The sequence below is a fragment of the Pempheris klunzingeri genome, chromosome 16, assembly GCF_042242105.1.
Source record: "Pempheris klunzingeri isolate RE-2024b chromosome 16, fPemKlu1.hap1, whole genome shotgun sequence".
Classification (NCBI taxonomy): domain Eukaryota; kingdom Metazoa; phylum Chordata; class Actinopteri; order Acropomatiformes; family Pempheridae; genus Pempheris; species Pempheris klunzingeri.
Window position 1 is genome coordinate 11,241,167 of NC_092027.1, and position 27,112 is coordinate 11,268,278.

General features: G+C 42.6%; 1 protein-coding gene across 1 annotated transcript in view; it reads left to right on the forward strand.

The window, feature by feature from the left end:
• The window catches only part of jarid2b (jumonji and AT-rich interaction domain containing 2b), a 104,655-nt gene that overhangs the window by 39,605 nt on the left and 37,938 nt on the right, over positions 1-27,112 (forward strand). Inside the window, exons 2-3 of the mRNA XM_070846224.1 lie at positions 9,637-9,763; positions 17,734-17,854. Of these exons, the coding sequence (XP_070702325.1) occupies positions 9,637-9,763; positions 17,734-17,854 (248 nt within the window). The remainder of the gene's footprint in view (positions 1-9,636; positions 9,764-17,733; positions 17,855-27,112) is intronic.

Consider the following 27,112-nt stretch of genomic DNA (forward strand, 5'->3'; position numbering starts at 1 on the left):
GATGGCTCTTTTCACATGCTCAATATCTTTTTATGTCGTGGTTGTGGAAGGGGGAATTAATGAGTCTTTCTAGTAAAGCAGCTTGTCTGCGCTCGTGCAAAGTTCTGCAAGGGTAAATGAGTTTAAAGCCTCAGGCTATGAGTTGTTGTTGTTGTGTGAGTGTGCCTCTGTGTGACGGTGTTTGTGTATTACTTCCTGTCTGATTGTTTACAGCCTTACCTAACTGGATTCCAGATGTAATCCTACAGTCTTTCTGATGAGCCTGACTATCCAAGGCAAACGGGGAGACTTTCTAGAACTCCCCCTCAGGCATTGCCCTCACACCAGCTTGCTTTCATACAAATGGTATCTTCCACTAGTAGCAGACAGATGCTGCATAAACTGACCAGAGGCCGGTGGTTCCTTGTATATTCGTATAAGCCTGCTAGCCTGCAGGCTGTTCCTGTCAGACAGCGCATGAGGCTAATGAGGTTACTCTGTTTCCTGTTTCTGTCTTCCTGTCCCCTCCTTGTGTTAGTAGGAGTGGGGAGTTGGGGGGGGGGATGGTATGTTTACTCGATGTAATAGAACTTGTATATGCTTTGAAATATAGTGCGTATGGATTTATGGATGCACACACACATCAATAAGTATTTAGCACGCTATGGCAGGTCTGGTATTATCATAGGATGTTCCATGTCATGTGATAAGACTGACACACTTGGTTGTTTAACACTCTGCAAAATACAGGAGAATGTGTCAAGTGCTGCCACATTCAAAGGCCAAACCTTGCAAGCCGGCGGTCAGTCCTGTGAAAGCTATAGCTCAGTTTTCTTGTACTATATCACTGCTGTCACATGAAATAAACTGAGGGTGTTTAGTTTTATGACCCCAGAGTGTATTAAATGCACCCAGAACCCATTACAAGAATCAAAGTGTATCTGCAGTGTATGAAATAAGATTTGTCTTTGTTTATGTTCTCAAACCTAGTGTGTTGGAGGTCCAGCTGCACGAATGTGACCGTGCTTGTTAAGAAAGAAAACATTTCTCAAAAGATTGTCCATTAGCACTGACATAGCCGTAGGCAATTTGCTGAACAAGATTTTATTTATTAACTTATATCACGCAATGACACAGGTTTCTCTCCCTTATTGTCGCCCTTTTCACAGTTCTCAATACATTTGAAACATTAAACTTTGACGTCAATATATGTAAATACATGTCCTGAGGGGACGCGTGTTATGCGGGAGGATTTTCATAATCTCCAGAGACACTTTGAACCTCTCCTGTGAATCTAAAGAAACAAAGTATTGCTATGGATGTTTGACATCATACCTCACATTGTGTAGTTCAGCACAGCTGGTGTGTGGAGGAGAGAAGGTTAGAAATGCAGCTCTGTTAAGAGGGATCAGCAGTGGGGTCTTCCAAGGCTCCTGTGGGAATAGCAGGGAGGTCTAGGAGCCGTTACCACTGCTACCATGATGAATGACAGCATGTTGGGGAGCCCCGTCGATCAGAACCCGTCCATGTGACCACAGCTAGAGTGTTTGTATGCATGTGCAGGGAACTGAGTCAAACCTCAGGTCAGCGTAGCCAAAGTGAAAGTGATATTGTGACCGAGTTGGAGGGAAAGTTTGTTGAATGAGGCTGTTAGTATTGAATTGGATCCATTTTACATACAACCTGTCAGAGCACACACACATACACACTAGTGTTTGCTCTATACAACATTTACCACACATTTCTATCACGAGACCTTTATTTTAGTCTATTGTAAGGTCAGACGTAGCCCAGTCCGCTCCTTGAACAGTCCACACACTCAACCTGCCAAATGTAACTTAAGAATATGAGGAATTTTCCTCTACTGAGCCCTAAAAACCATGGCAACAAGGCTGTGAAACTGACAGAAACGCTGCTGCAAAGCTGATATCATGCCGTTACTTTAACATTTCACTTTATGAGAGACACTTAAAATTCCCATAACAACAATTCCACCGTCCTTTCTTGGCTTTGTGGCACCAAGTGAGCAAGAAACGGTTGTCTTGAGCCCCGGCTCTTTACAGTAATGCTCCTCTGGTGTTGTGAGCCAAGTGTGCACTGAGACTGAAGGCAAACCGTAACCTTAAGAAACTCTGTCCATGCAGAACTGGATGATCTACATATCCAGTGATAACAATGTTCCAGGAATGTGATAAACAAAGACACAAAGCAGTTGTGTTTCAGATTAGTAAAGGTTTTGTATATATTTTTTTAATTAATCTGGGTTTCATTTCCATCTTTTTTTGTTTTGTTTTTGTTTTCAAGCATTTAACACCACTAATTAATACCATTTGTTTATTTTAAAGACAATGATTTGGCTGAAATTTGGTGAACATATAGCCCCAGTGACTGTATTCTGATTACGGGGTGGATCAGGGATGCTTGCAGATAACAACAATTGCCTTTTTATGTTATATGATGTGGTGTATTCATGTTGGAATAGAAAGGTCAGACAGCCTGACAGCTAACAGCTCTTCATTCAGTCATTCAAGTCGAACCTTGAAGAAATATAATACAACCACAAATGCATGTGATACAGCTTTACAAGTGGGAGAATTTTTCAATTTTGGTGAAAGTTTATGTGAGGTTGTCTTATTTTTTGTGTGTTTAGGGTTAAGGGTCAGATCAGGGGCCAGTTGGTCACATAACCAGTGTGGGTGGGTAACCCATTCAATGTAAACTCTTCATTATGCAGCCACATACACAGATGCATGCACACAGGATCTTCAAAGCTTTATGACATTTCTTTCAGTCAAAATAAACTCGGTCACAGTCTGTATTTAAAAGCTCTCTCCCTCACTCCATCTCTCTCTCTCTCTCTCTCGCTCTCCTCTCTCTCCCTCTCTGTGCTCTACTTTTTACCAGTCTGATAGCATTTTATGCTCGACAGGGCTGAATGGCGCTGGCAGTCTGTCACTTATGTACGCTCAGATAGATTCAGACTGTGCATGCGTGCGTGAGTGTGCAAATGCAGACAGCTGATATGATTGACAGTGGAGACGCGGGAGGTTTCTGTGTGTGTGTGTGTGTGTGTGCGTGTTTGTGACACTGAGCTCAGCAGGAGAGACCATCACGGCCAGGCTGCAAACAGAAGGCATTGTTCTGAGGGAGGAATCTTTTTTTATCTGCTGCATATGCAGGTACAAGGAGAAAAAAGGAGAGAGAAAGGGAGAGAGAGAATGTGGTAACAGCCATTTTCTTGCATGTGGACTATTTAGAAATGGCTCTTTTAACAACATCCAGAAAATAGAAGTAATTTTTAATAGTTCTCTTGTATTGTTGTTGGTGGTTTAAGTCATATACAGGATTGCCGGGGGTATCTTCAGCCCTTGTAGCATTTGTCTCTTTTCCTCTCCTGCAGATGGAAATGTTCTGGATCCTTTTACTCTAACTGTTTGGGCTATCCCAGCATGGCTAGTTAAAAGGGAAGGCCCTGTGGCTGCACACTCACACTCACACTCACACACATACACACATTCCGATGCAGTGAGCTTGTGGTGTAATGAGGCGATTATATAGGGCCTCTCGTCCCCGGCAACCCCACAACCTTGTTCCATTCGCCCATTCTCTGAGCTCTGAGCTGAGCTAAGCATCCGGTCTACTTGAAGCCATAAGGGACATGGGGACCAGGATGTAGTTAGGATTGGAATCTGAGTTTTTTTTTTTTTAGATTTTTTTTTTAAACAGACATGTGCTTCGTAGTTGAGGAGAACAGCATGGAGGCAGTTCTAGCATCTGCTGCAATTGACGTTCTAACTGCTAAAAGCACTTGTCACATTTTGTGGAAAGTGCTTTTTGGGAAACAGTAACAATTATTTCCATCAAAAGCAGGCAACAAGTTGGAGTATACCTGGATCCAAATCCGAAATCCGTATCCGAATTTCCAGCATGCAAACATGCTGCTTAGATGCTGTTTGCATTTGCATCTTTCACTTACAAGTTTGCTTTGAAGTGCCCTCTAATGCATTGTCTAGGTTTTCCTCAATGGTTTACAGTTGTTTCTGTTTCTCCAAAGGGTCATAATCATCATGCTTTAAATGTTTTTAATCCAAAAATGGTTTGTAATGACCTTAAGAAAGGTTACAGTTCTGCATTTGGGAATTAAATAATTATGGTTGTCTTCCGCACCACTTGTGAACCTTGAGCAGTCATATCCTCGCAGCCAGTCATCTGGGGCCCATGTGTTGGTTAAAGAGTGAGAAAGATCAAGATGTGGAAGGAAAGGGAGAAAAGGAAGAAAGAGGGTAGTAGTGGGGTAAAGACTGTCCTGACTACTGGATACAATCACCCAAGCTTTGTTAAAATAACATTTCCCCTGCATCCATCCATCCATCTCTCCGTCCCTCTTCTAAAGGAAAATCTGTGTTAGAATAACAGATTTTGGGCCAGTTTTGTAGAGCAGATCGCAGCTGGCGCGTGGCCCACATTCCTCTGCCATGACATCCACACAGTCGGCAGCAGCACAGTGCTATTTTTAGAAGAGCTAGTGAGGACGCACACACACACACACACACATACACACACATACACACACACACACACACACACACACACACACACACATACACACATATATATATATAGAGAGAGATATATTCCCAAGTGTGTGAATGTATACGTGCTTAAACTTTGTCTTTGTTGTACTTCCAAAGAAAATGTGCATGTGTGAGTTTGTTCAGTAGTAGTGTTGGACGCATACCAGCTTTGTAACCGTGGTGTGTGTGTGCAAAATTGATACATTGGACAATTAAGTGATGAATTAAAGACTGAAACTGACAGCCACATATTAGAAAACGGATTTTATCACCTTTTACAAATCAGTGTTTTTTATTTCTCCTGTACAGTAAGCACTGGCACGTCTGAGCTGCAGAGCTGACGTTAGCGTGGCTTAGCTTTCTGTCACACTTGAACACACAGACCCAGAGCACAACACAGAGGCTCTGTGATGTTCTTAAAGGCACAGTGTGTGTTTTTCAGTGAATGGTGTAATAAGCAATTTCACACATTAAAATGGACACACTGTACATCCAGGACTCTTCATCAGCCTCCTTCCCCCTTGTATCTCATAATGCATCCAAGGTCTTTTTTTCAGCATCCACTATTACACACAGCCAATGCAATCCACTTGTTTCCTCATCAGCTATCCGAGTTATTGGATTTGCCTGCTGTGGAGAGAGGATTGTTGAGTAAGGCTGGGGTTATGAAGTGGAATCAGCTCCACTTTTCATCCAGTTAGATGAACAGATACAGATGCAGTGATAGATTAATCCTGCTCAGACTCCTTGACTCCTTCTTGGCACGGCGCTGCATGCTGCATTTTAACATTTGCTAAGTTCCTGGAACGGTTTTCAAAATTCAAGTGTGTTGGTGCACTTGTTGTTTTATTGTTGGCAAAACTCTGTCTAGCTGAGATGTTTTCTGGGTATTTATTTACTGGATTTTTTCTTGCTCTGAATTTAAATGTGCATATTTTCAGTATAATCTTAGTATAATCTTACAACAAAAATGGCTGGCTAAGAAAGTAATAAGCATAAACTCTGGCTAGAGATTATGTAGTTTCAAGCTTAAAAGCCCTGTTATGTGCTAGAATAATGCGAGGAAACAAATGTAAATATTCCAAAAATTAGAAACTGCTTTTCAGTCGTGGGTTCAGTGATATTTTCTCTCCTTGGATTCAATCTGGAGAGGGTTTATGGGTTAAGATGTTTAAAGAAGCCCAGCGGGAAAGGTATTATGTCGGTATGCTTCCAGGCACTGTCTGATTTATCGCGGCACGTATGTGTGACACACAGAGAGAGCGACGGAGTGAGAGAGGAAGAGGCATACTTTTCAAGCACAGTATCCCTACGGATGCCTAAAAGGTGTCTGTCTGTGTATTTGTGTGGTTTTTGCAAGTCGGATTACCTGTGCATTCCAAAGGAGTTGGGGGTGGGGTTGCCGGGTGACGGTAGGCACACAGTGTTCCTGATGCATCACTTGGTTACACACACACACACACACACACACACACACACACACACTTGTGTGCACAGAAAAGGTCCCCGCGCTCATTAGTGGAATTCCACTAGCCTGATGGGAGCTGGTCTGGGTGTAGATGTGTGTGTCAGTGCCAGGTAGCGCTCGGCTGGCATTGCTCCGTGTAAGAGCTGTCTCTAAAGGGCTCTGGCAATACCTCAGAAACACACACACACATTGCAATGTCTAACTGAGAAACTGAGATGCAGCACAATTTGGTTTTTATTGCTTATTTGAGTAGATGTTTCTCCTCCTCTGTCATGCTGCTCTCACCCTCTGGCAGGCAGGGATGAATGTCTTCGGAGGGGTTTTGCATGTTTTGCCGTCCATCACTTCTTTGTTTTACACCTAAAAAAAACATACAGACTGTAGCTGGCTTTTGTGACTGAATACCCAGTGAAAGCAGCCTTGGCCTGAAATGGATGGCAAACTACCACTGAGGTCAGACAAACAGTTAACCTACAGTTTAGTAAAGGTTGTGACAACCCATTTAACCTATGCAGGACATAGAAGTTATGAAGAACTGTTATTGAGAATTCAAGGTACAGCAGCTGTAACAAGGAAGAGCTTTAATGCTCACTCTTTTTCCCCCAGCTGATGAAGTCAGTCAGCATTTTTTTCACTTTTTTTTCCCAGCCCTTGTTGCTATGTGTACACAGCACAGGAAATATCTGTGGCACGCTGCCAATGAATGTGAGGAAACCAGAGAGAAAGTGAGCGAAAAAGAAATGCAATGAACTTTAAGGTCAGTTTTTGGAGGGAAGGTTTTTTTTTTCCCCACCTCTCTTTACAATTGTGTTGTGTTTGTGTGTGTCAGGGAGAGATATGGATAACACAGAAGATGTACAGGTGAGACCGGTTGTAACCCTGTGCTATAGTGTCAATGCTATGTGTGTGTCAGTGTACATTTGGCCTTATGACACACCAGGAGGGAAAAGGGTGCCAGTGAGCTGTCTAGGTAATTGGTGCTTACCTGACAGGCTTTTGCACACACACAGAATGGATTAGATGACATTAACTACAGGAGAAAATGGCATAATTGCCAATACTTGCACTACCTTTTCCGCTTGTGAGTGTGTGTGTGTATGTACACGCGCACTCGCATGTGACACTGTAATGAGGGACTGCGCTACACACAAAACACACCCTATCAGCCACTGTCAGGGGCTGCAAACTATCGGTGCACTGAACGGTCTGCTCGCTTATCCGTGTGTGTGTGTGTGTGTGTGTGTGAGTGCCAGTATGCGTACTATATACAGGAAGATGTGGCTGTCACCCATCAGCTCCATCATGTGCAGACACCCAGCTTTTAATCTCACCCCCCTCCCTTTAGCTCTGCTGAGGCCTCGTCCCCAAGGCCCCTGAGCAGACCTGGGAAATCAAAACAATACTCTGCAAAAGCTTATTTTTATCTGCTGAAGAAACAAACAAAAAAATGCAAAAGCATGATAAACAAGCAAACTTTTCAGTCTTGTCAATATTGTCAAAAAATATTAAGGCATGTGAAAAGAATTAACTGAGTGAATGAGGCCAAATCATCTTTGTTCTAATTAGAGAGAGGTTTTCGTTACATGGAGATGTTTCCAAGTAGTTTGTCGCTTGCAGCGTTGGCTTTCATGACCCACCTGTGGCTTTTGAGTAATCAACTAAGAAGCATTGCGCGAAGACCATTTTTGGCTCTCTATAAAGTAGTGGAGAGTGATGAGCTGTTGCATGAATTAGATTGGAGTTTATATCCAAAACTTGCTGGACGGCTAATAACTGTCATCTCGGTGTGAGGTCTTGAACTCTGAAACTTTGAAGTAAACGCACGCACACACACACACACACACACACACACACACCCTGTTGTGATGCTGCTATAATTAGCAGTGAGTCGTCTGCACTGATCAAAAGGTGTATTTTATCCATGATGGCATCGCTTGTATCTTGTGTGTTTTTGAAAGAGTGTGAATGGAGTACCATGGATTGCAGCTCTGAAAGAAAGACATTTATGAGCAGTAGTTATTTCAGTGGCATTTTATGCACTGGCTGTGGGAGGATGCATAATATTAAGATGAGATTAACATTCTCTCTTTCACACACTCAGTCTGTGTGTCAGCCTGTACTTCTGTCACAGTTTATATATCGCTCCAGCCACAGACGTCTGAATTTCTCAGTTTTTTTTTTTTTTTTTTGAGAGCACTTCGTGTTCTTGTTATTACAGTGGCGTTAAACACCTCGGAGTAATTATTTTCATGTGAGGTGGACATTTTAATACATCCTGTGCTGATGTCACTGTGATGCCCGCCAGCTACTCGATTTGATCTGAGTCAACTGGCTGATCAGAACGCGCTCCCGTACGTGCTTCTTACATCACGTTTGACTCAGACAGAAGGAAACATGCTCGTTGGGATGAGCCGACGGGATCAGAAATGTGTTTTAAATTCAAATAATTAGCATACATTAGCTTTTCGCACAAAGACGGAAAGTGTTTTTCTTTTCTCAAACCTTACAGCTGAAATCCACTCGCCCCATGGCTTGACTAGAGAAAAGCTATTTCCAGTTTCCATTATTTATTAATACCTCTTTGTTGTTGCTCATGTCCTAATCTCATTTCCTTTAGTCATTAGCGTTGTTAGACATCAAACATAGCTGCCAGAGCAATGAGTGTAGGGGAGCGGGGGGAGGTATGGTTATTGCTGTTGGACACCCACTAAAGACCCTTTTAACACTGCTTGTTGCAGTGGAATATTTTTCTATTAAGCTGTTAAAATTCTCAATGAGCAATACGGTGTTCAGAATAAATGTTGGCTTTGATGTGCTATACATTCTGCCGTCGTGTGTGTGTGTGTGCAGATTGAAACTGACTGGAAAAAGATGGTCGTGTCTTGGAAAGGATGTGTGGTGTGCGTGTTTGTGTGTGTGTGTGTGACTTCTGGTGACCTCTTCGACAATAACATCTTCTGTCTCAGTGTCCCTGAGAGAGATTAGCAACACATGAACTCACGGTCCCATGATGCTTTTTTCATTTGCTTCCTACCTATTCATCACCATAACGCGCTCCTATCATGACATTGTGGCGAGATGCAGTCCTCCTGCATTCTTATGCTAATGTGCTGCCCTGTGTCTAGCTGCAAGCTAATGCTATGTTATGCTAATGTTGTGTCATGCTAATGTCACGATATAGCAAGAAATGGAAATGTAGGCAAATTATACAAAAACTTTGTTGTCTGTTTCTCTTTTTCATGCATTTTCGCCATGAATACAGCGTCACCGTGATTCATACTTTGTTATATATATAAATCAAGTCCACAAACTGGATGAATTTCCAGTATTCCAAGTATTTTTCTAGTTCCCATGGAGCAGAAAAGCTACACTTAATATAGAAGGTGAAGATGGACAGTCGATATTGTTGTTAGGTGTGTTTGTCTTGCACATCTCAACACAGCTGGTCTGTAAGTCACACCTTTACAGGCGTGCTGAGTATCAGAAACGCATTTCGCCACAAGCATAGAAACACAGCATAATAGCGACTAGTAAATTGGGTAAATAAACGGTACCCACTGTTTCTATCTGTGACAAAATTATACTGACCTGTTCACTCTCTGAATGTTTCCACAGGATGACAGTGATGGGATCCCGTGGTCGGAGGAGCGGGTCATGCGAAAGGTGCTTTACCTCTCCCTAAAGGAGTTTAGGAGTGCACAGAAACGGCAGCTGGATGGCGACGGATCCACAAACTCCAATGGTGAGTTTATACCCAAGTCCCTAATGCAAAGGGACCTGCACCACAGTGTCCCATCCTTCCAGTTTTGTGTTTTTACCAGGATAGATGCTGATATAGACATCAGATGAGTGTATTTGTAGCAGTCCATCTTATCACAGTGTGAGATTTTGCTATGTGGTGTATAACAAGAAATCAAGGAAACTGACCTCGTATCAGATTTGCTCAAATCACTGGCATCCAGAGGTTGACTGATTCATCTATTTGATTGATTTAATTGGCACTGATAGGATGTTTTTTTTTAAAACTATTGTCATCATTGTTATCTCTGATGGTCATGAGGGGCCTTGCATCACTGTCTTGCATGGAGAGAGGAACAGTTGCTGTCAGCGATAGCCTAGCTTGCTCGCCTCTGGCAACGTGCCAGAAAATCATTTGTTTATATATTTAACCACCAAAAACTTCATCCACCAGCAAACTGCTGGCTCCCAGGCGGTCGATCCCGGAACCGACTGCAATATATGCCCGCCGGATTATGCACGCATCTCTGGTGTTCATGGCGCTTTGCAAAGCTTGTTTATTCACGCAAGAGGTATCACTCTGTTTTGTTGTTGATGGTCACATACTTGGAGCTATGTTAAGCTTGTTTATTCTCAAAATGAGTTCTTTTTTTTTTTTTACTTTCGTATCTCAAGTGTTTAAGTGTTGAATTATTTCATATCCTTACATGTCAAGAATCAAGCCAGAGGTTTGAACATAAGTTAAATTTGCCATTAGGTCTTTTTGTCATCCATTCCATACTTGGAAATCTTTATTCAGCTGAAATGAGGGGATAATTTTAAATGGAATAAAATGGATTACATCTCTCACAGTGTGCTGTAAACAGCCCTGTAACAATTAAAAGGATATCTTCAAATGTAGCAGTTTGACATGTTGAAAAGTGACGAAATCAAAGAAGCAAAGAAGCTGCACCACTAGCACATTGTGGAGGAAATGTCAGAGTTGCCAATTCTGTCTGACTTGGCTGACATTAGCGTCTCAGTCTCACTCCTCATTCCTTTAATTGCAGACGACAGTTTTATTAGTCTGTTTGTAAGTGAGGACTAAGCATGTTTTCTTTGACAGCGGAACCTGATTTTATTTAAACTGGAGAGAATCCAGTGAGAACTGATGATCAAGGACTCTCATTTACCTTTTGTTGTGGGTCAGTGGGCAGCGAGCTGCTGTCTTTCACTTTGCTGGTCCAGTGTCACATCCTCAAAGGAACCCTTGAACTGACAGTATTTCCCATTTGTTTGCAAATCTTGTTTACACATCAAACAGAGGGACTCTGATGAGGTCTTCCACAGTACCACACACAAGAAAAACATGTGTAGAGGGGCTGTTAATCTTTTCCAGCTTGGGCATTTACACCAACCTTTGTGTCCAGACTCATTAAAACACAGACTAATAGAAACCCTGACATGAATTAATACCTGAAGTTGCTTAGTTAGACAGAAATCCAATTCCAGGTGGAAGCCGGCTACAGTAACAGTTGAGGGATTTTGCTTTTGTGCCATGTAAACCTGAAACACCTTAAGAAGTGAGAGCACAGGGGGATGAACAGCTTGTTTTGAACCAAGCCGCCACCATGTCTTTGTTTGACACTGGTGCTCCCATACAAAAAAGCCCTCAGCCAGCCAACAGCGGAGATTTGAACTTCACACGTGCCTCAGAAGCTATTCTCAGCTGACATTAACACAACCCAGACACTGAAAGAAAGGAAAGTCATCCAGCCATCCAGCTAGGCAGAAAGGGAGACAGGCAGACAGACAGGAGGGAAGTCTCTTTTGAAATGTAGCTTACCTTTCATACCTAGTGTGTTTTTTTTTTTTTTTTGCTTGCCTATTTTTCTCATGTTTTCTTTATTATATATTTTTCCATACTTTCATTTCTTCTCTCTATGTCTGTGTTGAGTGCCCCCCTCCCCTCATTGTAGCTAGTGTATCTCTGTGTGTCTGTCTGGCATCTCATAGCTGCCACTCCAGAGCTCCTCAGGGCCTTTTAAGCCGCCGCGGGTAGCTGACCTTATCGCCTGAATAAAAATGACTCATTAGAAAGCGGCGGCAACCCGTCGTGTCGGGGGTAACGACAGCAGCCCGCACTGACACAAAAGGGAGCCGGGCTGAATAGACGGGCCCTGCTGTTTTAGAGCACCGTGGGTTAGCAAGGCTTTGGAGGTTGTACGAGCAGCACAGTTTCCCGTCTCACATAGATGTTGTGGTGAAACTGTCAGCCATTTTGGAGGATCACACTCAGCGTGCGCTACATCCTGAATGGACTGCCCCTGCTGTTTTAGAGGACTGTGGGTTAGAGAGCCTCGGCTTATGTTGGAGCCAGACATGTGCCATAGTTTTCAGTCTCACACAGGCATTATTGTGGAAACTATCAGCCATTTTGGAGAGCCACACCGTGCATGCATGTAATCATTAAATGTCATAAACAGAACTGGATGATGGATTAGATGTACCTATCATCTAAGTGATTAGTCGGTTATTGTTTGATTGTCATACAATTATTAACATGCTCCTTTATTAACTTTCCAACTGCCTACGCAAAAATGTTAAACATTTCCAAAATATGATGATTAATTGCATTCCTCTGTTTGATACCATTATAAGTGATATTTCTTTATTAAATTACAAATACTCTTTAGTTTAAGACTGTTGGTAGGATACAATAAGCAGTTATTAGGCATCACCTTGGGCTTTGTGAAATTATAATGGGCATCTTTTCACTTAACAGAGAATTCTTGCAATTTTTGCTTAAAAATTACTTATCAAAATAGTTATAATACATTCATTTTCTGTTGATTGACTGATAAGATAATCTGCCCATATTTTCAGACTTCTTACTCCAAATAAAGACCAGATCCTTTCTGCTTCAGTATATTTCGAGATAAGTATCCACCATTTTGGCAAATAGGAGCCATCAGACTGACGGAGGTTACGACAGCACCTGGCTCTAAGCCTCCATACAGCAGCATTTGTCCCCTTCCCCAGGCATCTGTCTCTCTGTCTTTCCCCTACTACATACCTCCATCCACCCTCAACCGCTCCCTCCCTCCCATCTCCGTCACTGTGAGGCAGCAGTGGCTATCTGTTTTAAAGGGGGTGTGGCAGTCTGTCAGTCAGCTGTATGTGTGTCCGTGTGTGTGTGTGTGTGTCAGTCTATCTCCCCACCCACCCAGCCTTCTCCCTGCCCATAGCCAGCAATTACGCCATCTCCCTAGCCACTTTACGTCTTGCTGTTGGCAGCCGTCCATCTCTGTCCATCACACTTCCTGCCTCTCCTGCTCGCCGCCTGCATTATTTAACAAATGACATTATGCCCTTCTGCGTCCAGGCTTCCGCTTGTTCACCCACTCTCCCATCTCCCACTCCATCACAGCCACATTCTTCCTCTTCCTCTCCTTTTCTTATCCCTATCTCCCTCCATCCGTCCGTCCTTCCGGTTGTCTCTCCCCGGATGCAGGTTTCATTACACATCAATAGGACTCTGGTTACTGCCTTCTCCGCAAGCTCCTGTCTCCTCTCTCCCTCCCGCTGCTCAATCTCCTCGATTATATATCTCCACACCCCCACCCCCCCTCACCATAGCCTCTTTCTCCCTCCTGTTCCCACCATCGGTCTCTGTCTCTCTTTTTCTCACATCTCCCTCTTTTCCGCTTTGTCCTTCCTGCCGTCTACCCCGTCTATCTTAACTATCTACAGTACCTGTCACCCAAACCCTCCCTCCCTCTCTCTTTTTCCACTCTTCCTACATCACAAACCTTCTTTCCTTTCCCTCTGTCTTGATTCCCACCCTTCCTCTCTTGTTCAACGAGTCGTTGAAGCTGCATCATCTTCTTTTACCTTCTTAATTCGCCTTCTCCCTCCGCTTTACATTCGTCTATCTCTCCTCTCCCCTGCCATCCATGCCTCTCTCTCCATTTCCCTGAGTGCTATTGATGGAGGGGCTGGCTGCTGGCCAGAAACCAGGAGGGGCTGAAGAGAGAGCTCCCTGTTTGCCCATTTCTCTGACTGTCCCCTCTCTTTCTCCTCCTGTCTGTCTGCCAGTCTCTGGTCCTGCCGTTCCTGCCCGTTTTTATGCATGTCGTCCCCTTTCCTTCAGCTCTCACTCCGCTGTCACTCTGCTGTCTGTCTGTATTTCCCATGCCGCCAGCCCCTTGCATGGCCAGAGTGGCAGCTGTGGCAGCTAAAACAGTGTGTGGGGCCCTCCATTCGCTGTCTGGAATACTAGCAGAGAGGATGACAGAAGGTGGGATAAAAGGAGATGAGTAGGAGAATCACAGTAGCCGAAAGAAGGAGAGTTTAGGCATTGAATCAAGTGAGTGAAAGAGGTTGCGCAGATTCTGTCCTCGTGTGGCGTTTTTGTACAACAGCTCAACCCATTTTTATGATCCCATCATTTCCCTTTGGTGCTCAAGATTTACAGCCTTTAACTGCACAAAACAGATGCCATGTTTGTGAACTGCACATTGTTCCATGCCTTTGTCCTGTCTTGTGGTTAAGTGTCATGCAACTTTGTTAGGTCTAATTTTGCCAGGAACGGCAATATATTTGGGGCTATTTGAAGCCAGGCACTCATTTTAGTATCTGCCTTTACCCTGAAAAATGTCTGGGAATGTATACTATGGGTAGTTTCTCTAAAATAAATCTACCCTTTGTTTCTTATTATCCTGCAATTTTAATTGTATACAGACACAGAGGATTACTCGAATGAAGGGCATGAAATAGAATTTCAGTGCTCTTGTTTATAAAAAGGAAAAGGGAGATTAAAGTCTTGTATAACATTCGAATTTCAACTGCAAATTGTACAGAATTGTTCATTTATGAGAAGAAAGTCAAAGACAGATTACATCCACGTATTTGCTAACCTAGAAACGAGTTATGCGTTTTGTCAGAGCTGCAGTCACGGCCTTTATATGGTTCCCTGTCTATAAGGTATGGCTTTGCACTCATTTTCACATTAAGCCTGTGTTTATAAGTGTAATCAAGGCCTATAAAGGCACTCTCTTGCTCCTCAATGATTCTCTCTTATGGCATGACTACTCTGCTGTAGTTCCACTTATTACTGTGGCTCACACTAATAGGCTCCTCTCAGCCCTGTGATATGCCATGTTACGCTATGTACCTCTGCTCACTGCCTGCTGCTCTCTTGAGACTTTGAGGTGAACATAGTGAGGCGATGGGCTTAGTTAAGCACGCATAAATCTGATTACAAACCCCCCCCGCCCAATAGGAGCAGCTATTGGGATGGCACACTAGCAATTCCCCCATGCCCCATCCCTTTCCAGTCTGCTACTACTCCAGCCTCTTGTCGTAGGCCTCCACCAGAAGATTGAGTTTAGGCACCGGCATTTGGCTCCCTGCCTGTCTGCTATACTCGCACATCCCCAGGCCTCGGCCTTCCCAATATTCCCAGCTCTGCCCCTCAGATGGGCATTCATGTGAAACCAGCATATGTCAGACAACTCTTTGGAGGAGTGGGGGGATAGATGGAGGGAGAGAGCGGAGAAGAGAAGAAGAGGGGGCGAGGAAATGTTTGTTTGCATTCTGTGGGGACATCATGTGTCAGTCATTTTCTGAGCACAATTAAAGTTAATGAGCTATTTCATCTTTTGCTCTCGTGCAAGTTTCACTCGCAAAACATATTATCCAGAAATCGTGATAAGACTCTTTGCACCACCTCCTCTTTCTTGGGCCTCAACTAGTTATTATTTTAAATCAGTTCCACAATACTTTTCCATTAATTTTTTTTCATGGCCACAAATTAATTATTGAAAAATGTCTTATTGTGTCTCATTCTTTGGAATTTATCCTAAAAAGTGTAGAAAATCTTTCACTAATCCATATTAATTGAATTTTCTGTTGCCATGTGATCTTTTTGTTTTTCATTTTATGAAATGGTATTTTGGCTTGAAATGGGAAACTTCAAAGGCCTTTAAGTGAAACTCTTGATTGACTAAAGGCACGCAGATGGAAGCCCTTCGTGCTAACCATGACATTGTAAGGCAGTGATTCACCCCTGGCCTATAGCCTTGGAGGCTCTCCAATGCCAACATAAAGGGTTGAAGGCGGTGCAATGGCCTTAGTCATCACGCCGGCGCCTGTTAACTTTCTGACCACAACGATGTGTATCTGATGACTGTACCTCTGCTTTCAGGTACTGACCTGCCCTGCGTGTGCGAGCGAAACCGACAGCCTGTTCCTTTGCTATAATTGAAAAGTGTAACAGTGTGTGTGTGCTCATTCAGCCCAAAGCGCGTTTATAAATCTCAGTTAAATCATATGTTTGGAAACTCCTTTTACCTGCTCTACAATTGCTCATCTTCATCCTGTCTCCTACACTGTCATTTGATCTTACTACCCACCCACCCCCCCCCACAATGCCTGGGCTTGTTCGACAGTAGCCTCTTCGCTAACAGGATATCATTCAAGTTGCCACTCATCCTAACCCAAGCTCCGCTGTCGTTATTATCTTAATTTATTTTCCTTTTGACACCCACTATTAGGAGTTTGCGGTGCAGGGTGAGTGACACATCCCTCCAAAGCATCAGTCAAAAGGAATTTTTCTGGGTGTGCAGGGAAGGCAATGAATTAAGAAACCCTCAGCCAATGAGAACGTGACATGCCAGTGGAAAGGTGAATGAAAGGGTTTGACGGTTAAACAAAGCAACTGGGTGCTTGAATGTTCAGTGAGTCATCATTTGTTTTTGCAAGAATAATTTAACAACCTGCCATACCAAAGTCCAGTCAGGCATGAGTACTTGTCAAAATGGGTCAAAACAGGTAAAATGTGATTAATTATTGTCAGTATCAAATGACTGATTGCTGCATTGCTCGCTCACTGATATAAATCTTTAGCTTTCAGCTGTGTTTCCGCTGGCATGAGCAGTGCAGTTTTAAATGTGATTACCTTTCTGTCTGTAGTCGCTTACAGTCTCCTTGGCAGCTTGCACATTGTTCTTCCTTTTTTCTTTTATTAATAACGCTGAAAAGCTTTGAACTTCCCCAGTTGTTTCCCGATGCCCACTCGCACGCTATTGTTGAATCAGGCAGGCCTGTATGACACGTTCCAAGAATTGCAACAACTGCCCATGAGGAAATCAAGCCTTGTGATATCTATTTAATTTGGTTGTCTCCCTTAATTACCATTGACTTCCACTCCTCTGTTTGACCTAATTTGAATTCTCTGTGCCTGTTGTTGCTTTTGATTTAAGAATCTGTCTGGGGGCTTATTTTGTTTGTCTGAGTTGCTTGCTAAATATTTAATTAGGGCTCTGTCAATTGGGCTCACTAAGAATGTCAAGTCCGGCAATATCTGTTCACCTCTCTCGCTGCCTCGGGCTTGTTTTTTTTTCCTTAATCCTTTGTCAAAGGGCACACAATCACGCATGTCGGCAGAGAGTAGCAGTTGCATTTGACAGCGGAAAATGTGGACAGGAATATGAATAAGTAACTCCCCAAAACTAGCCCCCATGATGCTGCAATAGATGTGGCAATATGTGATGTGAAAGCCTGCATGGGAGTTTATCATTCAGTTTAATTCGCTGCACAGATGATGTGTCACTATTGCCGCATTGACCATAGATGTTTTCAGCTCAGGGGCTCAGTGTATTTGAGAAGTGTAGATCATTGAATAATTTGTGTTCTCTCTGTATCCTTCAATTTCTGTCTTTCTGTTTTCCATGTTCTGTAAACTCTACACTGTCAGATTAAGCAAAACAACCACAATCGTATCAAAAGAAATGCATCGACATTGCTTTCAGCCCTCTCCACTGCAACAAATCAAAGTCAAAAACAGAGGGCATTATTGACACTGTATGCAATATTAAATCCAGATTGTAGAATGTCCACAAAGGACCATGTCAGGCTTCTGTAGATGGCAGCTTTCACGCAAGTGGTCAGTAAATTATTTGCTGATAACCTTTTTGGTGTTTCTCTCCTCAGGTTCCCTCGCCAATGGGCAGCTGAACGGCTCGGGGTCAAAGGGCAGCCACAAAGAGGATGGGCGCTCTCAGGGCCTGGATGGGAGCAGCAAGTACTGTGAGGACGGTCCTGCAAAGAAGAGGTGAGACTGTGTGTGTGTGTGTGTGTGTGTGTGTGAGTTTATACACTCACACACTGCTGCCGCTGATACTGTGAGTGTGTGAGGTTGATGAGAAACCTACACTGTCTGTAATGCACACGTTACAGACTGTAAGTGTAGCTTAGTGGTGATGAATATCCTGAGCTCTGAAGGTTAAGAAGCTGGCACATGATACAAGCTGCTTTCAAGTTCCCTACACTGTTTTACACACATGCTTTATCTTCCTCTTCTTTTTCTCATTTGCTCTCTTTCTCTTCGTGTAATTCATTCTGTCTGTCTCCCCATATGCTCTCTAACATCCCCAGTAAAACTGATTTCAAAATGTGTCAGTGCTACTTTGTTCATTGCACTGATTTATAAACTTAGTGTATCCACTCTCTTTGTCATTTCTTTCTTTTCCCTCCTCTGACAAGAGCAAGTTGCCCATTAGTTCTGTAATGGAAGATGACAGTCAACAGAGAAGTGTAAATAGTGCCACCCTTTAAAGGGCGCTGAGGTCCACTAATGAGCACACCCCCCCATCTTTTAACGTAAATACCATTTCAGTCATTTATAATTAGCCACTTAAAGGCCTGTTGCCACACATTTCCAAATGAGGCTTTTAAAAATTAAAGTTGCTGCAGCACAATAAGCTGTTAATTTGTATAACAATAAAATGTTAATTTCCAGGCAGCATTATTTTTGTGAATTACTGTGAAAGAAATAGTAATTTTCAGAGAATTTGGGGGGGGGAAAAAACAACACTGCTCTCTTTCTTAGACAAATTTTCTTGGAAATGGTATAAAGGATCATAGGAAAATGTAATGCTTCTAAAGCGTTCCGCATGAAGCAGGTTTCGGCATCACAAGCTGGAAAATATAGTTTACAAATAATCATGTTCTTTTGAACTGCGGCTGTGATATTTTTCCTCTGTTATAAAACTACATGCACACACACTTAATACAGAACACAATACAGTTACACTCACGCTTGTGTTTTTGTGCTGCAAACCAGCAGCCATCAACCACTTTCTTATATTTTTTTTCTCCACCCCACTTTTTATTCTAGTTACTGTAGGTGGCAGGTGTGTGTGAGCATGGCTGCATGCCTGTATGCTTGTGTGTGTGTTGTTTTGTTCTGCCGCTGGTCTCTCACACACACATTGACAGGGCATCAAAGCATCAGTGTAAAGCTAGGGGCGGAGTCTGGGGGCTGGACAGCAGCAGATGTCCTTCTGTAATGAGCAGCCCATACAGGCTCCATTCACAGCGTGTCAAGCACCTGCCTAAGTCCTCCTAGCAGTCATTCGATACTGTAACCTCCAAATCTGAGCGCAGTCATTGCAAGCTTTCGTCTACCTGGCCTTGAAACAGAGGACCTGGCTGATAAGAAATTCAGGTTTTTAGGAGACTTTCCAGAGACGTAAAGTCTTGTAAACTTTTAGAAAAAAAGAGAGAGAAGGAAATTTAAAAAAAAAAAAATTTCTGCAAGTAGTAGGAAAAGTATCAGGTGATCTGGAAGTCAGACAGGATGAATGAGGCTGGATTGTACACTGAGAGAATAATTGAAGTGTGTGCTGCCTGACTGACAACAATAGAAAGTGTTGAATTGAAACCAGGTGACCCTCTGGCTTGTATTACAGCAAAGCATAAGCACTGTTCTCTCTCTGCTCTCTCTACCAACTGAGAAAGAAACGCACGGAAGGAATAGCGTATAACAAGGACACTCACACTTTTTATCTCTCTACCTCTGATGGCCTGTAGTTCTGCGTGTTGAGTGGAGTTCACTTAGAGGCCAGCCTGCTTTGTGGTTTTCATTAGTCCACTCCACGCACACACAAACACAAACACACATGCACACAGCAGGACTGAATGAAGAAAGGCTCTCTATCTGATGCTAATGAAACACAAGCCTAGCCAGTACTTGGCAATGCCTCGTGCCCTCTTAAAAAAGCTTTTTTTGTGTGTGTATGTGTGTGTGAGTGTTTTTATGTGTGAAGGATGACTCCAGTGCCCTGGCATGGCTGCCCCGCACTGTTCCTGAACAGGACTAACTGAGATCTTGCCAGGAGCTTTTACACCTGGCACTGTCCAAAACAGAAGGGAGGAGCAGCAGCGTTGCTGGTTCCAATTTTTTGAGTGAAGAAAAAGTTTCACACTGCTGAGAGAGGATGAAGGGATCGAGCGAAGACAGAGAGGGAAAGAGTGGGAGGAGGAGCAGAGAGAGAGAGAGAGCGAGCGAGAGGAAGGGAGGCAAAGACAGACGGACAGGTGCGAGTGATTTTTGGCAGGAAGCGGCCCCCTTTAGAAGTCTTTGAGATCAACTCTGTGTTTGCCTTCCCATGCTCCTGAGATTGGTGGAGAGACTGGCAGCACATCCCCTCAAACATGCCAGCTCATTGTAGCCCTATCCTACCAGCATGACCATATTCTCCAAATGGGGTTCCCCTGCCAAATGTGCGCTCCGCTCACACACACAAACTCACTTAATTTCACAACACGGCACAGTCTCATCTTCACTGCCATGGTTTACTGACCCAGTTACATTCCAGCACCTCTCTTCCTCTCCTTCAGTTTATTTAGGCTGAAAACCACCTCTCTTTTTACCAGTCATTGAGGTGTCAAGACAGAAGCCGGCTTTCAAATAGTCTTTACCGTGAAGTTGTTGTCTTGGCTCGCATAGAACAGAAGGTAGCCTTATCCCTTGCATTTATCATTTAAAAGTTATAGTTTTGTTTTGCAGATGAATAGAATACTTCTGTGTTTGTGTGAATGCTTTTGTACCCCTGAAGGAAGTGTTCCATTCAGTCATAAAACATGCTTCTTCTCCAATAAGCTGTCATGATTTTGGCATTTAGTCAGCGTCTTATAAATCTCCTGTAAAAGTCATGAATGAAATGAGTAAATCATTCACTGGTATATTAATTTAGCATTACTACTCCCATGGGTACAATCTGAACATGACTCCAGTATGGTTTTCTTTTTCATGACTGAGATATTTTTTTGCCGTGATTGTGTATACTTTTGAGACTGTCAGTACGGAAATAATGATTTTTGAGTTGTGTTAAACATTTCCAATCTGTCATTTTCAAACTTCTAAATGTCAAAAAGCACAAACAAGCACCGATTGTGATTTTAAGAAACTTGGATGAAATCAGAAAAATTAAATCATGATGCATCTTATTTCAGCTTATTTGATCAATGCTCACAATAGGTTTTATGGCGTTGCCCCCGGCAACTCTACCACTAGTTTAACTGTGTGTGAGTTTAGAAAACTGAAGACAAACTTATAAAGCGCTGAAAAAGTGTGTTGGTAGAGTGTGTGGATCAGAAGTTGAGTGGCCCTCTTAACAGTCTTCTTAACTTAATTTCTACGTTCTCTTTCCCTCTTTTCTTTCTCTCTTTATTTCTCTTTCTCTTCACTGAACCCCACTTTTGGCTCACTTTGAATCTGTTCTCTCTGTTGTCTCAGCCAAGACACACACTCACACACTCAGCTGCTGCCGCTTGTTTTGTTTCGACTTAATGAATGCCAAGTGTGTATACTCACACACACACACACACACACTCACACTCACACACACACACACACACACACTTGTCTTGTCTAGCGTAACCAATGACTCTTGTCAGTAATGCATAATCACCATTTCCATTTATGAGGGATTACATGCATGTGTGTGCAGACCTGCGCGCACACACTGCAAATGCGTGTGTTAATAGAGGGTCATAATGTGTCTATTGATTTACTTAAGATGCTATTGTGAGGGACCTAGCGGATATATGGTGCAACACCTAACTGTACTACTATCACCTAATAATGTATTCACACATAGTGGGGTATTCACATGTACGAACAAATAGGTATACATAGAGCTTATTAGACAGCTGGACAGATAGTAGACTGAGCTTTTGGCCGATCAGTTAGACTGGCATCTTTGGTTTTGCAGTCAAATGGGGGCTTTGTTTACTTTTAAAACACCCAGAGAAATTTGGAACACCACTGAGTACTACGTCTGTGCTTATGCCAGAACAGTTTAAGCGGCCTCTCTCTTTGTTTCTCTGTCTCCCTCTCTCTCTGTCAGTGACTCACCCCTGCATGTCAGCATGTCAGTCTCCAAAATCTCCTCTAACTCTCCCCTCATTGTCGCTGCCTCGCTGCAGCTTTATGAAAGCCTTCCCCTTCACTGAAATGGCAGGGTGAAGGAGTATTAACCATCCACAACAGTGCGTGTCACTCAGCGCACAAACTTGCTCCCATAATCACTGTCAAATACAAGTTCTTGCACTGTGATTGTAGCACAGATTAACCATGTTACAGCTGGTTTTCATGGTGCTTCTTATGGCACAATACAGCGAGATCTAAATGGTTCACAGGATTAACTGTACACTGTCATTTTTAGAAGCGATTCGTAACTGCCTTCCCTAAAGTCAGAGGAGCCTTTTAATAGTTTACCTGTTTGAGCTGCAAAAATATCTACTGTAAGCCTTAAAATAAGTATATGATTTCATATGAAGATTTCACTTTGCACAACCTTGCGCGTCAAGTTGTGTCTTTCAGTAAAAGCCTGAGAGAATTCCTGTGAAGGTAGCTGGACAAAGCCAAAGGCAAGCGACATTACACCTTGATGTGCTTTTAAAGCCAGAGCCCAGGTGGAGGGTGCGTGTGAAAAGAAAAATGTTTCAAAAGTGTGTCAGGAGATGCTCCACTGCAGAGTGCAGTGACCCGTTGGAAGGGTCTGTCTTGTCATCTCAACCTGGGAATATTCTGTAAATTGGAAACGCACTGGTGAGAGATTGATCAGTTAGGGGCAATCTGTGTGTCTGTGTGTGTGTGTGTGTGTGTGTGTGTTTAGCCCTTAGATTATCATGCCTGTGTGAACATGTGCACTTAAATTCCTTTCAAATCTCTCTACTGAGTTGTTCTGATAGCTGCACCACAGGATACCAAGATAATGTGAACTGAAAATCATGAAAATAACAGAAAAATCTGCATTGCAAATTAAAAAAAAATAAGAGAATGAATATTTACTATTCAGGTTACGTACCTATTATTTTGTTTGAGCCCCACTGTATTCTATTTGTCCTTGATCTTTTGTTTGAATCACAGCCTCCTGTGTCTCTAGCCCCAAGGCCTCAAGTCAACTCAAGGTCTCTGAAGGTCTACATACGGGACTCAGGCTTAATTAGACTGATTGCTAAGCACATGCGGAGCCATCTCTGATGTTTATTGACTTAACCTGGCTGTGGTCACTCACTCTCAGGGGTGATTTAAGGAAGACTCCAAGGTCAGAGGTCATAGGGTTTGAGTTCAGCATGTGCTGTGAAGGGTTAGGGGGTGGGGGTGGTGGCAAATAGCCCTGAGCAGTGGACCTTGACTGCTAACAAAGCCTGCATTTAAGTGCGGCGTTTTATCATTTCTTTTCTGGTCATGGTTCTTTCCTGGTTCTTCATTTTAACCTGCCATGTAATTCACAACAAACTGAAAACCTTTGGCTAAGTGTGGGTGAAGCTCTATTGATGTTTTCAAGTTATTTTAATGGCATTTAGCATAAATGTAGTGCCACTTTTGTTCATTAGAATTTTTAAGTCGACAAAGGGGACAATGGCCGACTTCCATCTGACCTAATATAGCATTTATATATTCACAGAGATACAGCCAAGCTTGATCTATTGTCAAGATGTCTTTTCTCGCCACATCTGCCTATCAGGCCATCTCCCCTCTCATTGTTTCATTCAAAAAAGAGGAGGGGGGATGAGAAGCCAAGGTTATATTTACATATGCACACAGGCCCTGCTATATCTTTAATCTCAAATGAATATTAGCTTTATTGTGACTGCTTGAAGCATATAGCTGTCACAACCGAACTAGGACACACACACACACACACACACACACACACACACACACACCTTGGAATAACACTTTATCTTGATGTCAGTGCAAACCAGTTGAGTGTTAAAACCATACGCTGACAAAATATACAGATATACCCTAGTATATACATTACTGTCATGGGTATTAAGGCTTGTTCCAGTGGATTACTGTGTGTTCTGTTTGGCCAAATATAGTGAATAATAAGTGGACTTCTGTGTGCGTATTTGTCCTCTCAGCGGCCTTGTCTCATTGACTAATGATGGCGTTTATTTGTGTTTGGTGCGCACATGCTCAGTGTATATACTCCCTTTCACACATGCACTGCAACCCTGAACTTATCTTGACATTACCCGTAGGATGTGTATGTGAGAATGCAAATGTCTGAATCAGTTGGGCCGGACATTAAACAGACTTTAACCTGCCAGCTCCGCAGTACAAAGTCCCTGTAATGTCTGATTGAGCCCATGTGTGAATAAAGCAGCTCATTGTCCTGACAATTCCCAGCGAGCGAGTTAACATGGTGATGTTTCTATCATGTGCCAAAGTGAAGTAATTTTTTTGTTGATGGTGTGGATATGTCCAAACACATGTAGTATTGATGTCAATGCAAAAACTGCCAGGATTACAGATGATTTGGTAGCCTGGGAGTATCTTTGATGTGCTGTAAACAAAATTTTGTAATATTTTACTACACTTTTGCATAATGCCCTGCCTCCTGCACCCAGGCGCCACCTCTCACTTAATCCAAACAAAGTATTTCTAGTAGGTGATAACTCATCTGACTCCGATTCATACGAGAAAGCGGCTTCTGTAACCTGGGTCTTACAGGGGCTTTTTGCATAGGTGAAGGTCAGTGGGTCAGTTCACTGCAGTGCCGCTCTTCTTCTAAATTCATGGAGACAGAAAAGCAATAAACACATTGAGTAAAGTGAGCTTTCAGTTACGACTGTTTACATTGACCACACATCGTCCATTTTAGGGGTCGGAAAACTTGCCTTCATTTAATACACAGGCAGGGAGCTCTTTAATGTGTCAGTCTTAAACATATACATTTGGGGTGCCTGTTTAACATACTACAAAGAAAGTTCACTCATAAACATGATATCAATTACTGTGTGATCATTGTGCATGCACATAATTTATTTTCACTTCTTTATCTGCTGATGGATTTGATCTGAACAGACCGCCAGACAAGAAATAAAAATAGATGAGTAGGAAGAGACATTGATTAAACGTATACACATTTGGTAAAGCTTCATCTTGTGTGTGTGTAGGGCTTAGATCATCATGCTTGTGTGTACTTTGATTCCTGTCAAATTTGTCTGCTTAGCTGTTTCGGTAGCTACACAACAGAATACTGAGATACTTTGAACTGGAAGTCACTAGTCAGAGACATTTATTTAACACATGCACATTTGCATATATGCACGTTCATACACTTTTTCACTCTTGTGTATATAAACACTGCATTTATGTCGCTCTGATATGGACAAAGTGGGCTCAAGCACGTACACACCACAGCATGCACACACATAAGCACACAGAGCCAGCTGCAGCGAGGTAGTCTTTTATCAGGACCATGTGGGCCATCTGGAGCCAATTAATACAGCCCCTAAGGTACAGACTCTGGATCAGTGCTTCTCTCCTCACACAATAACCTTTACCATGGGAGGAACACAAAGTCTGACTCGAGCCCAGCCTCATGCCAACATCTATCAAACCCGGGACACACTGTGGACAAGCTCAAGACTCAACTTGATTCAGATGTGCCATATTTCTGCAAAAGTCTGAGAAATAGTAGCCAGATTTTGATTGTCTGACGTTGCTTGAGGATTACCTATACTGGTATGGGTGTGTTTACCGAAGTACAGAAACGGTTCTGATTACTGAAATGCTTTCAAATTGTACAAATCGACTGAGAATGTTCATACTTAAATCTGATTGATCGAGTCTTGTCTATTATTAACTGGTCATTGAATTGTTTTTGTTTGTTTTTTTTTCTCCTTTTCTCATTGATTCACATTCTCATTAGCATCATTTTTCCACACCAGACAGAAGAGCTGAAACACCGAATTAAAATAATTTCACCAATCACTTCTTCACCCATTTTGGATGTATTTTAAAGATGGATATATATTCTTTGTTTCGGTCAGTGTATTGTTTTTGTCTGTTTGGTGCATCTTCAGTCTGACTTGCTTTGCTTTGTGTCTCTCTTCTTCTCTTTCTAGTGGCGAGTTTTGGAATGCAATTATTTTCCAATTAATACAGCTTTTGTTCAAAGAACTTCACAGTATTAAGAGTGCAGGGTACTTTTAAAGTCAGAGGCTGACACATTTGCACAAAATCAACACAGGGATGACTAGCTCATGTTCTGCTTGCCAGCCTTATCCAAATATCAGGTTACAGTGGTACAGCAAAGGTCTGAAACCAAACCACACAGCGACTGCCACATATAACAGCCAAGGCTCCCCTGTGGACGACCCAGGCATCGTCTACAAGGGACACAGTGTACAGTATGTGACCTCGGGACTATAGACACACATGTCATTAAACGCCTTCTCACATTAAGGTGCTAGGCCTTCCACTGTGTCATTCTATCCACTATTTCATTAAATGATTTAGTACTGACGCTATATTGGGTGTAAAATGGAAGACTTCAAGCTAAAAGTAGAGTCTGCCTCTCTAAAGTTAGACGTGTGAAGCCTGATACTCAGGTTTCTATTTAATGTAAAGCCATTTCTTTGATTATTTAAAGCCAAAGTATCTCTGCTCGGCCGTTTGTTTCCAGTTAGATTTCACCTAATGATACTAATGCCAAATACAAAATACAAATGTTGTCGAGCTTGAGCAATTAAAATCAAGTCATCCATGACATGCTGTGAAGTTCAAGTCTCAGCGGTGTGTGTATCTCTTTGTTAGTCCCCTCTGCTGTTCTAAATTACGTATTGCTTGTACTTGTACGTATTGGGCTCCGTTTATCAATATTTAATATACGTAAAGAATTGAAAGATGCTGATATGCTGAGCCAACAGCTTTTTCAATAAATCAAACATGCATGGGAGACCGCTTTTTCAACAATCAGTCCTGCCTAATTGGCATTTAAAATATTTTCCTTTGCATCTATTACAAGTGTTTTATGCGCAAATGAGTTGAGATGTGATTTAATATATCAGCTGTAGTCGGCTCTAAAAAATATGTGTGCTTAGTCATCTAGTTTCTTGCACTCTGCACCTTGCCTATGTGCTTTGTCTGGCAGTAAACTGGTCTAAGGAGCAATTTGGGGAAGGGAGGTCTCCATTTGTGATACTGTCCTCCCACATGGAGGGATATTGAGTTATTAACTGAGTCTGAAGGAAAAATTCTGTTTTAAGCCGACTTCCCTCC